This window comes from Dermochelys coriacea, chromosome 6 (assembly GCF_009764565.3).
Source record: "Dermochelys coriacea isolate rDerCor1 chromosome 6, rDerCor1.pri.v4, whole genome shotgun sequence".
NCBI lineage: Eukaryota > Metazoa > Chordata > Testudines > Dermochelyidae > Dermochelys > Dermochelys coriacea.
Window position 1 is genome coordinate 35,259,883 of NC_050073.1, and position 12,168 is coordinate 35,272,050.

Below are 12,168 nucleotides of genomic sequence, written 5' to 3' on the forward strand. Positions count from 1 at the left end.
GCACCACTCCAGGGGTCATGGGGGGCGCTCCCCCTATGGGTATTGCTAGGGGAAAAGCTTCCGGCACCGGTACACGTGGCGAGCATGCACACGTATTGTGGAATACACATGCGCAATCACTCAAAGAAGAACAGGTGTTCTTACGGCACTATTGTAACAAGTGTCATGAGATATTTACATGCCAGATGCGCTAAAGATTCATATGTTCCTTCACGCTTCAACCACCATTTCAAAGGACATGCGTCCATGCTTATGACAGGTTCTGCTCAATAACAATCCAAAGCAGTGCGATACGACGCATGTTCATTTTCATCATCTGAGTCCAATGCCACCAGCAGAAGGTTAATTTTCTTTTTTGGTGGTTCGGGTTCTGTATCGGTTTCCATATCAGAGTGTTGCTCTTTTAAGACTTCTGAAAGCATGCTCCATACCTCATCCCTCTCATATTTTGGAAGGCACTTCAGATTCTTAAACCTTGGGTCGAGTTAGCTACCTTTAGAAATCTCACATTGATACCTTCTTTATGTTTTGTCAAATCTGCAGTAAAAGAGTTCTTAAAATGAACAACATGTGCTGGGTCATCATCCAAGAGTATTATAACATGAAATACATGGCAGAATGCGGGTAGAACAGAGCAGACATACAATTCTCCCCCAAGGAGTTCAGTAACAAATTTAATTAACGCATTATTGTTTTAATGAGCGTCATCAGCATGGAAGCAAGTCGTCTGGAATGGTGGCCAAAGCATGAAGGGGCATACGAACATTTAGCGTATCTGGCATGTAAATACCTTGCAATGCCGGCTACAAAAGTGCCATGCAAATGCCTGTTCTTACTTTTCTTTGTAAATTCTTTTGACATTGTAAATGAGTGGGCAACATTATCTCCCGTAAATGTAAACAAACTTGTTTGTTTTAGCAGTTAGCTGAATGAGAAGTAGGACTGCGTGGATTGTAGGCTCTAAAGTTTTGCATTGTTTTGTTTTTGAGTACAGTTATATAACCAAAAAAAAAAATCTACATTTGTAAGTTGCACTTTTACAATAAAGAGCTTGTACTACAGTACTTGTATGGGGTGAATTGAAAAATACTGTTTCTTTTATCATTTTTACAGTGCAAATATTTGTAATCAAAAATAATAATACACAGTGAGCAGTGTTATAATTGAAATCAATAAATTTGAAAACACAGATAAACATCCAAAAATATTTAATAAATTTTAATCGGTATTCTATTGTTTAACAATGCGATTAAAACTGTGATTAATCATGATTATTTTTGTTATTGCGATTAATTTTTTTGAGTTAATCACGTGAGTTAAATGCAATTAATTGACAGCCTTAATTAACTCTAATCAAATGGGATCAGAAACTGAATGTTTATTCCACACTAACTTAACATTTGTCTATTAAGTGTCATTTGAATCATGAATGTGGCTTTTTCTGTTGCACTTCTTTTCATTGCCGGGTGAGTGATAAAATGGGGATGAGATCTATAGATTTGAGCAAGCTGGTGTAATTTAGATAGGCAGTGAACTGCCAGCAAGCACTTTCACATTTGCTCTCTTTTGTCTTTCCCTGTGAATTCAACAAGAGTGCTCAGAATCTGATTAATCACAACTCACCAAGTCACTATCAGTGAACTAACCAATGGAAGATCATATGGAAAACTACAAATCCTTGAGGGCTACTTCATCTGCATCTATACAACATGGTTCAGCACATTCATTTTGTCTCTGAACATGTGGTTGAGGGGAGAGGATGTGAGATTACAGAACACTTAAAGAACATTTGGATTATATTTTAATCTTAATAGTCACTCAAAAGGGGGACTTTAATTATAATTAGTGCCTGAAAGGGGGGAAACTTGCAACAACCCACACCTAAAGCAATACTTTTAGTTTGTTGTTTTCAACCACTTGAACATGAATAAAAGAAAGATATGGATAATTCCATCCGTCTTTCTGGATTAAAACAAATACTGACCAGTGCAAGTTTGTGGGGGCAGAAAGAAAGGTTACATATACTTACCTAACTGTAATTTTTCCTTCTCTGAAGTTGGCACCTGGTGCTTCATGACCCATTACAACTGGGTTCTTCCTTCTCATCTTCCAAGCATGGAAGCTCTCTTTTTTAAAAAACCCTTTCACTCTAGTTTCAAAGTGCAGCACCAGCAGATGGAGCTAACCCATCATCTCTGTAGAAGAACTGTGAGAGTCTGGCCCCACCCCATGAACAGCTGATTCCTCCTGCATTTTTGGTCAAACTGAACTGTTCGCAGATTTGGGTCAAATCTGGCAAATAGTTTCAGCTGAATAAAAATGAAGGAAGACAAATTCCAAAGAGTCAAAACACTTGATTTTGATATTTTCAAAATGAAACATTTTGACTTTTCATTTCAAAATGAAATTGTTATATTTTTAAAAACCCAACATGAATAAAAGGGTAAAAGCCACCACAAAATGAAACAAAATGAGATTTTCATTTCACCAAGAAAAATAAAATCATTGTTGTCTTCAGGTCAACTCAGAGCTACAGGGTTTTTTTAGCATTTTATTTAGCTAGTTCAAGATGGCCTCTGCATATTGCCACTTGTGGACTTTCACTAGCAATACAACACTCAGGAAAGTGGGCGAAGTTGTACGAAGGATGTCCCCACTTAGGCGTTGGTCAGAGAGCAGACAGGCTGTGTCCAGAGCTCTCAATGCTCCCCCTGCTGGAACCCAGGCAGTATAACTCAAACATGGAGGTAACCAGAGCTGAAATGGATGGGGGAGACAGCAGAGGGAGTAGGTTGGAGTCAGGAGCCTGGAGGCATGCAGCAGGAGACTAACTGGGAGTCAAGGAGACAGACTGGATGAGGAATTTGCAGAGAGAGTAGAAAAGTGAAGTTGAGCATGGAGTTTGGGACAAGGAGCCACTGGGAAAAGGGGGAAAATGGACAAGGGACACAGATCAGATGAGAAGCCTGGGGATGGGGCATAGACCTGGCTGGGCAAATAGCCTGTGTGGGGGAAGAAAGAAGACTGGCATGAGAGGAAGAGAAGGAAGGCTGGTAAACAGCAGGGAGGAGATTGGGACTGGCTAGGGAAGGAGACTGTAACTGGGATGAGAAGTTGGGAGGAGGAGAAGAGAGGACTGGGACAAGGCAGAAATGATCAGTTTTGAAGGATGAGGGGGTGGAAACAGGGGCAGAAGGGTCTGTGCCTAGTATCTCATTCCGCTCTAATGCTGGTCCACATGATTAGCATTGATAGAATCATAACCTACTACTTCTATTTTTCTCCATTAGCTCAACTGGCAGGTGATCTAAAGGTTCCAACTCTCTTGATGATCTATGTTGGTGTAAATATTATTCCACATGATGGAATTTCTATTTTTTCAGTTTGCTTTTGTAAAAAACTAGGAAGGAAACACACAAGGAAACCTATATTATATGAGCACTATGATTGCAAAAATCAAGCACTCATACGTTGTTAGGAAAATGCCAGAATTAAGGTTCTCCATGTCATCTTAATTGGCTGGTGTATGATGAGCCAGTGAACAGCTCAGCTGATCTGGATGTGAGCATAGGGTTTCGCTCCCCACTGTCCCAAGCCATAGCCAGTCTCTCTGGTAGAGAAGACAGGGGAATACTACCATTTCCATGTCTTCTCCTGGACTCCCGCCCCTCCTAACCTTGCTTGCTCACCTATGTGGATTCTCTTCTCAATGCTTATTCCTCCTACAAAAATATGTAGGCACTTTTTCATAAGTCTCCTGATCTGTATGGAGTGTCATATTTACTAATTCAGCTGTGACAAATTAGAGCAAAGGCTATTAAACGTTATTTCTAGTCACAATAGCTAGATTACGTCCAAGAGATTGTAAAGAGGATTTGCTGGGTGAAGTCTGAAGCCTGTGCAACTTTTTTTTAAGTGAGAAGAACTCAAAGTAAATAGAATAAAGTTCAAAATTTCAAAAAGGGTCATTTTAAAAATAATTCTTCAGCAAAGAGTGACTGAAAAAATTCAGTTTTCCTACCAACAGTTGAGTTTGATCATTAAAGTCCAACATAGAGGGATTTTAGCCCAGTTTTCTATAGAAACTGCAACACAACCTCAGCTATAGAGTCCCTGCTGAAGCTTCTGTAATATCAGTTCCTTCAATCAAGACTTTTTATATATCCTGATTTCATATTTGCTGTTTGTTCACTTGCAGTGCTGAAATACTGTAGGCATGAATTACGGGTAGGTTTTGAAAGAAGACAAATAGAGTTTATCTATTAAATAAACAACCAGTGCTGTCATTTTCCTGTACAACTGAGTTTCAGTGAGGAACAGAATCTAAAATTGGTTTGTAACTATGGCAACTAATGAGCCAATCAAACTCGGAGTTCCCATATCAACCATGTGACTAGCAAGGGATTCATTCCAATTTTAAGATGCTGATTTTCAGGGGAGAAAATATGCTGCTCCTTTTCCTAACATGGACATTTGGGATGTCAGGCTACAATTGTGCTGAATAGCTTGAGCAGTCGAAGGCAAACATCTAAAAGAAAAACAGCCTCTTTGTTAATCTGGAAGGACAAATAACTGACACATTATCCCTATGCTAATTATCTTGGATAAAGATAAAGTCCTGCAATAAAAACACTACTACAGATGACAGCAATGTCTGAAATCATAGCAAAGGGAAATACAACAAACATTATATGAAGAATATGATGGCTTATTGCTTTGCTTTTTTTAATTGAAAAAATAATATGCCTGTAATATCAATAACCCAAATCTGGCAATTTAAAGCATGATCTTCCCCTCCTGAGGGGCTAAGTAGGAAGGAATCTTATATATCCATGAAGAAAAACTTTCTGTCTTCAATTGTTCTATCAGAAGGGGAAGATTTCCCCCCTAAAAAAAAAAAAACACTTTGGGCGGGCCCACAAACTCTGCAGAATTGCAGGTGATGAGTGGGAGGCCCTGTACCTCCCATGCCTGACCTATGACCCCCAACATCTTCCGTCTTTGGAACTGTGCTGTTGGGGTGGCATCAGGGAGCCCTATTAAAAGGTTATGTCCCCTACACAGCTGGTGGGAGAATGATGTGTGTAACTCTGTCCGCCCACTCCCTACCTCCTCCTCTGGCAATGTGTGCATCCTGGAAACCCCTGGAGTACTCTCTGCAGTGTCCAGGGAAGTGGGGGAGATCATCCTCTGAAGATTGCTGAAAACCCTCTTCCATTCTGGAAGGGTGTGATGTGAGCACTGGCAGAGCGGGGGATACGATCTGGCTCTTCATTAATAATTTATCATTTCTGATCAATAGAATTATTTTACATAGGGGGAAATCATGCCCCTGCTCCCCAAATACAGACTGCCCAAGACACAGTGGAAGTAGTTCAATACCAGCATGCAAGGGCCTGCATGCAATGTGGTTTCCCCGTGCCAAGAAAGTTGTTAGGGCAGTTACAAGCAGTAGATCCTCTGCTACACAGATCCACTAGCCAATGGCCTCTCAGTGGAGGGTGCAGGGACATACAAGCAGCAATGGCTATTGCAACTTTAGCATTGCAGTAATAGTGGCTATAAATTAGTATATACTCGTTTATACTATAATTTTCACTAGTATAAATAGTATATATTAGTATAATATATACTAATATAAATAGTGGCTATAAATCCATTGCTACTCTGCACCCTAATGGAAAAAGATTCAGCCCTATACCGTTCCCTTGCATCAACTTAGCTAGCTGAGCTTGGTGTTGGAAGGACAGGAGAAAGGAGTGTCAAATACACAAGAGAATACAGCAGCTATTAGTTTTCCAGTACAGTTTGAAAAGCACAAAGTCACTGTTTGCTAATAATGGTTAAACTAAAATTCCCCTAAATGGAGATTTTAAATAAAAGGGTGTATTGTCTTATACAGTACCATAGGTTTCTTTTAGACAGCTATTATGCCTATTCTGCAGATGCACTAGAATTCTGATAAGTAGAGATTATGTTAAGTATTAGTCAAATGTTTAAGAAAGAACTGAAAGTTCTTACCAATTTTCTTTGATGATGTAAAATCTAACATTCTAAAGAAAACCAAAATATAATACCCCCACTACAATATTTTGACCAGATAAATGAACGATTAATGAAGTTGTGTTTGACTGAATGGTCTCTCATGTAGAAAAAAATCATAGTCTGGAAATACAACATTTACCTCTGGAAAACACTAACATTTTTGTACTATAAAACAAGCAATATTTGAAAAATTAGGAAAATGATTAGGACATTAAGAAAAATTGATAGATTGTTGTCTAACACAGCTTGTTTTATATGGGCTGTAAAAGATTTTGGCTCTGGTCCTGTACGTTACTCCTGGGGAAAATCTGTGCAACACTGCACATGCAGAATTCATGTCCCTTGTAGATTTTTTTTATTTCTCCTCAGAATATAGATTCTGCTGGAGAGGCTCTGCAATTACACCATTTGCCCACCAGGGGCTGCCTTGGCACCAGAAGAGAGGGAAGCTAGCCAGCAGAGGGAGAGGGGGACGAGACTGCGTTCCTCACAGCAGGGGAAGATGAGGAACCATGGCACAGACAGAGCAGAGCACACAGGGCTGTTGTGGGGGGGGGTGTCACAGACTGGAGTTCAGAAAGGCTAGTGGGGGGACAGACTGTGGCACGGGCACAGGAGATAGTGAGCTAACAGCATTGAGCCAGGGTCTCAATGGGAGGGCGGCTGCAGGGCCACAAGGGAACGAGGGAAGGGGAGTGCAGAGACACATGGGAACAAGGGGTAGGGGTCTGCAGGGACACATGGGGACAAGGGCAGATGTGCCTCACTGAATGGGAGAGGCTAGGGGTCAGCCAGGGTCTGCATGGGAGAGGCTCCCCAACGCTCAAACAATCTTTCCCCGCCACCAAAAAAACCTGTTCCACACTTCTCCCACCCAACAACCATCCAGGCTCACTTCCAGGTTCCTTCCCTCTACCTCAGACTCCTCCATTATCCCTGACTCCCTCAAGCCTTTGCACTGCTTCTGTGGGGTGCAGGAAATACATTTCTGTATTGTAGTTTAAATGAATTACTCAATGTTCTGTATTAATATGCCCAGAAGGGAATCTATTTGTCAAAAAAAGTCATTTCCTGAATCTTTTTGTTTTGTCTATATTGTTACAAACATACTTGCTGACAGGTATTTTGAAATAAATTACCCAAATTATTGAAACTGGCATGATGATATCGTGTTCTTTTGACAAACAAAATATGCAGATTTTAAAATATTGTGCACAGAATTTTTAATTTTTTGGCTCAGAATTTCCCGAGGAGTATGCAAGTAGAGGACCTCATTGCCTTTAATGGAGCAACATACAGGTTTGGAGTCCATTAGAATGGGTATGTAACTGGGTTTACAAATCCCAGACTGAGCATGGGCAGAAGGGAGAGGAGAGTCTTCTCTGATGCAGGCTGACCACAGCCCCACGCACCTGCCAGAACTGCCAATCATGAAGACATGCACCCACAGCTGTGACCAATAAAGAAAACAAGTCCAGCTATAAAGGAGGGATAACAGAGAGGGAAGGGGAGGCAGAAAGGCCTTGGATAGCAGTGGGGCAACATACCCATTCCAGGCTGCCTCTGAGAAACTGACAGGGGGACAAAAGGAGACTGCAAGCCTTGGAGTTTAAGGGCTGATAGACTCAGTTTAAGTTAAGAGGTTATAGCGTGGTCTCATCTTGATGAACTGAAGGGGGACCAGTTAGGAGAAAGCTTGGACCCCTAGAGAGACTTCCCCAAGAGCAGTTGACAAGGTGTCATTGCTGGATTGGGGACTTATTAATAAAATCACAGCTTTGTCAGCAGAAAATAATACAAACAGTATGAGCATGCAACACAAAGAAAAGGAATGTATTCTATACATTAATTTCTAACATGCGTAATAAAGTCATTTTAAAAGAGAACATTTCAATTGTATCAATACTATATTCCCTGTAGAATGCACTGCTACTAAATATACAGAAACTGCAGAAGGAATAAAAAAATGTAGTGCAGTTTTGCCATATAGAAGATAGAGTTTGTCTATTATTCTACGTATCTGGCATTAGGTTTTTGTTAAACAGGTGGTATTTAAGCCACACCACATTTTGTATCACATATAAGGATCATCACAGGGAGATGTTATGATTGTATGCCATTTGTATCATAAGCACCGAAGAGATTACACAACTGATTTACTGAAGTAGGAAGGGGTTAAAGATTTGTATTAAGATTTTCTGTTTGCTTCAGCTTCCCATTCCCTCCCTGAAATATCTTGAACAAAGCAGGAATTATCCTCTTGTGCCTGTGACAGAACCTCAGCAGGTCACATGTATTTTAATTCTCCCCCTCTAGAAGCAATCGTTATGTCTCACTCAGAGTCTGGCTTCACAAGGCTGTGAACACAGGGCTAAAACTGAAGAGGAAGAAGGAAATAAGCAAAAAGAAAAGCAAAAAGAGAAGGGAATTAAAATCCAACACTTATTAGATACACCTTATACACTTTAAATCACAAGATCGGCATCATCACAAAGGACTGGTAAACAAAGTCTAGTGCAGTATCAGACTCTTAGTACCAGGAGGAGCTGTCACTGAGGCCATTAGCAAAGAGACGGCAAAAAGGAGGAGGATAATAGAGAGCATCGAAGCCTCATACCTTTTCACAAAAAACTGTTACCTGATGAATGTACTTTATCAGATCTGGGTCAGCTGAGAGGCAGCAACAATTGAAATGAATATCCTAGGGCATACACAGAGACACACCAAACCCAGTCTATCCGACCAAAAAGTACTACATTTCATTTCATTGGTTTGCTAAAATCAGTAAAGGCTTAAGAAGGTCCGGAAAACTGTGCAAACATCAACCGGTTCCATGTCAGATTTAGGGAAGGCACAGCATATTATGGCTCAGAAGAAAAAGAGAAGCTATAAACAAGAATAGATGCATGCAGGACTAGTAAGTGTAGGACAAAGGTGGAGGAGACATGGCATATCTCTGTATTGGTATCTCTATGGAAGTAACTGCAGGCATACAGTAGGTCTTTCATCAGGAAATACTTCTCACCATTTCTCTTTCTTCCTTCATCTTTTGTCATTTTCTGCTGGACCACTACTTTCTGTGGAGAGCTCCCGCCTGAACTGGGCTTTCCTGATTCGTTGCTGATGACAGAACCATTCTGACTAGGCGACCTGCTGTAAGTAACCATAGCAACAAGGAAGACTGTAAGTTTCATCTGTATAAACCTAATTTCAAGGTTATTTCATTTGCACAGTTTGCATCATTGGCTTTTCAAGTCTGATTTTGTACACAAAAGAGATAGGAAATAAGCCACACAACAGAAACACAATGAAAGCAGAGATGCACTTACAATATTAAAAATTACTTTTATGTAGGCTCAGCCCTGAGGAGGAAATCAGTGAAATCAGAACTGATTATTTCTCCTGCACGAACCCAAAAAGACACAGGAAAATAATGCAAAAGGTAAAAGAAGACATCATTTGTTTGGTATCCATTAAACAGTTCAAATAAAGCAAATAGTTTTAATGCCAATTATTTCATGAAAATGGCTAAACAGATTCATTGCAAGCACTTTTCCCCCAATTTAGTCTGCAACTGGGTTCACAGGTTTTGTCAGACGAGGCTGAAATTGGTTCCTTATTCCCAGTTCCTTAATCGTGGTACCAGCACTTAAGTCGTGGCTCCTTGTTCCTTATTTAAAGGGCAAAATTATTTAAAAATAAATCAGTGTAAGATTAGATGTTTAGAAAATTCATCATATTAAATTTTTTATCATATTCAATATTACTAATTACTGAATTCTTTATTAAAGAAATTATCAGATAAGGAGCTGGGGTTGGACTGGTTGCTGTCAGATCTCCACTTCCATATAGTATACAGGGCTTGACTAAGAAGTTGGGTTTTGATTGGCTGTTTGTACCAAAGTGCACCTTGGGTCACCCCAAGTGATACAGCCCTGCGACTCTCAGCTTGTTCTGAATGATCTGAAATAAGTCTCTCCTCTAATGAAAACTTTTGTTCCTACATGTTGTGCTGCCAAATGCCACCCCTCTCTCCCATCTTCCATTCTGAATATGGAGTTTGAATAAGGAACTGGGGTTTGGCAAGCTACATGTGATAAAGTCTCAGATCACCCTAGTGACCTGTCCCAACAACCATGAAGCTGTGATGTACCGGAGGCGTGGAACTTCCTGACTTGAAACTTATTCTTTGAGAAAAATTGTGGCCCATGTCACCAGCCCTTCTCCCTTCCCCTCCTCATAGACGCCCTTCCCGCCCCCGACACCCTTTAGCAGAGCAACAGGAGTGGCAAACGGGTGTTTTGGAGTGTGAAGGTATGGGTCTATGCTTGCAAATAGAAGGACTTGGCAGCAGGTGTTGTATTTGTACCATCTGTTGGTTGGTTGTTCTGCATGAGTGTTGTGTGGCTGAGCTTTGGACTCCTGAACTGGCCAGCTGAGAAAGGTCCGTTTGTCTCTCAGTCAGGGCCTTGTCAGTTGGACCCTTCCGGCTTTGAATCAAACCACTGTTTGAAGTCTGAGTGGTAATTCCCTCCCTGTGTGCTAGAGAAGAGGCTGAGCAGTGATATTAGTCAATTGCCAGGTGAACAGGAACAGCAGCAAACTGGATCAGTTTCAGTGAGACTTTGGAGAGTTAGTGAGACTCCTGTTTTAGGTACGGCTCTACACTACACCAGATAGCCGATATGGATGGTGAAAGAACAATTACTGTGACCTGCCTTGGATGTATTATGTTTTCCTTTCTGCAGGAAGACCAAATAGATTTCTAGAGTATGAAATGCAAGCTGGTGGAGGAGAAGATACATGGACTGGAAGCACAGGTTGCAACATTGTGCAGCATCTGAGAACCGAAAGACTTCTTGGACTACCAGATTCGGAAATCATTCTCACAGATGCCACAAGGGGACAGATCATCAATAAGGAAACTGGAGAGAGTAGAAACCAAAAAAGTGGACAGGCAATTTGTAACCAAGAGGGGAAAGAGAGGCAAGATGCATTCAACTCAACTTCAAGTATCAAAACATTTTCAGATACTGAGTAAGTCAACTCCAGAACAGCTTGTCCCTGTAGGAATGAAACAGAAAGCTATATAGGACATACCTGAGGGGGATCCTTGCAGTATGAAATAAGCAGCAACTAAGAGAGGTTCTTCAAACCTTCTAAGAATGAAAACAATCAGCACTGGTGGCTCCATATTAAGAAGAGCCAACAGAGTTCTGCAAGGGACACAAAGACAATAGGATGATGTGCTGTCTCCCTGGAGTGAGGATATGATTTTTAACTATGGGACTAGATAGAATTATGAAGTTGTTTGGCAAGTCTCCACTGATGATGATGATATGGCATCACATGGAACTACGCAGATTATAGAAGATTAAAGCATTTTGGAAGGGAAAGGAAGAAAAGGGAAGACCAATCTTCTCAGAGATCCTACTGGTCCAATGAGCAGGGAAGACAGAAGATACTGTTGGCTGCATGACGTGTGTGAGGTGGAAGGTTTTGCTTTGTTGAACATTGGGCCACATTTCAGTGGACGAAGAAGCTGTACAAATGGGATGACCTACATCTCATAGTAGGGGCTAACCTTTTTGGCTGTAGACCAGATGAAGCAGCTACAAGGACATTAAACTACCAACTCAAGAGGAGCATGATAAGGAAGCAAGTGTGGCATAAATCTCAAACTCAAGATGCCATGAACAAATTGAACTTATGTGGCAAAGAATGAGCAAAGAATAAATTTTTCAACTGCTTATATACCAATGTGAGAAGTCTGGATAGCAAGTAAGAAGAATTAGAAATTTTCATCGATGAAGAAAAAATACTTACATAACTGGCCTACTGAAACCTGGCAGCACAAATCACATAAGTTATGAAGTATAGAAAATCGCTTTGGGTAGCTGAAGACAAAGCATGGCTGGCAGGGCTAAGGACAATAAGGAATTTTTAAAGAAAGAAATCCTAGCAATGGCACAAGGCTATAGGCATGTTACTAGATGGAGATGGTAAATTTGTTAATGATGATGCAGAAATTGTTCAATAAATATTTCTGTTCTCTATTTGTATCACATGAGGCTGCCAAACTATTTTCCAGCCCATCAGCTAGCCCTAATAACATGCACCCAT

General features: G+C 40.7%; 1 protein-coding gene across 2 annotated transcripts in view; it reads right to left on the minus strand.

Annotated features, from left to right (window-relative positions):
* The window catches only part of KIAA1549L (KIAA1549 like), a 208,936-nt gene that overhangs the window by 44,909 nt on the left and 151,859 nt on the right, over nucleotides 1-12,168 (minus strand). For both annotated transcript variants that reach the window (XM_038407261.2, XM_038407262.2), the window contains one exon: nucleotides 9,071-9,198. In XM_038407261.2, coding sequence (XP_038263189.1) covers nucleotides 9,071-9,198 — 128 coding nt within the window. The remainder of the gene's footprint in view (nucleotides 1-9,070; nucleotides 9,199-12,168) is intronic.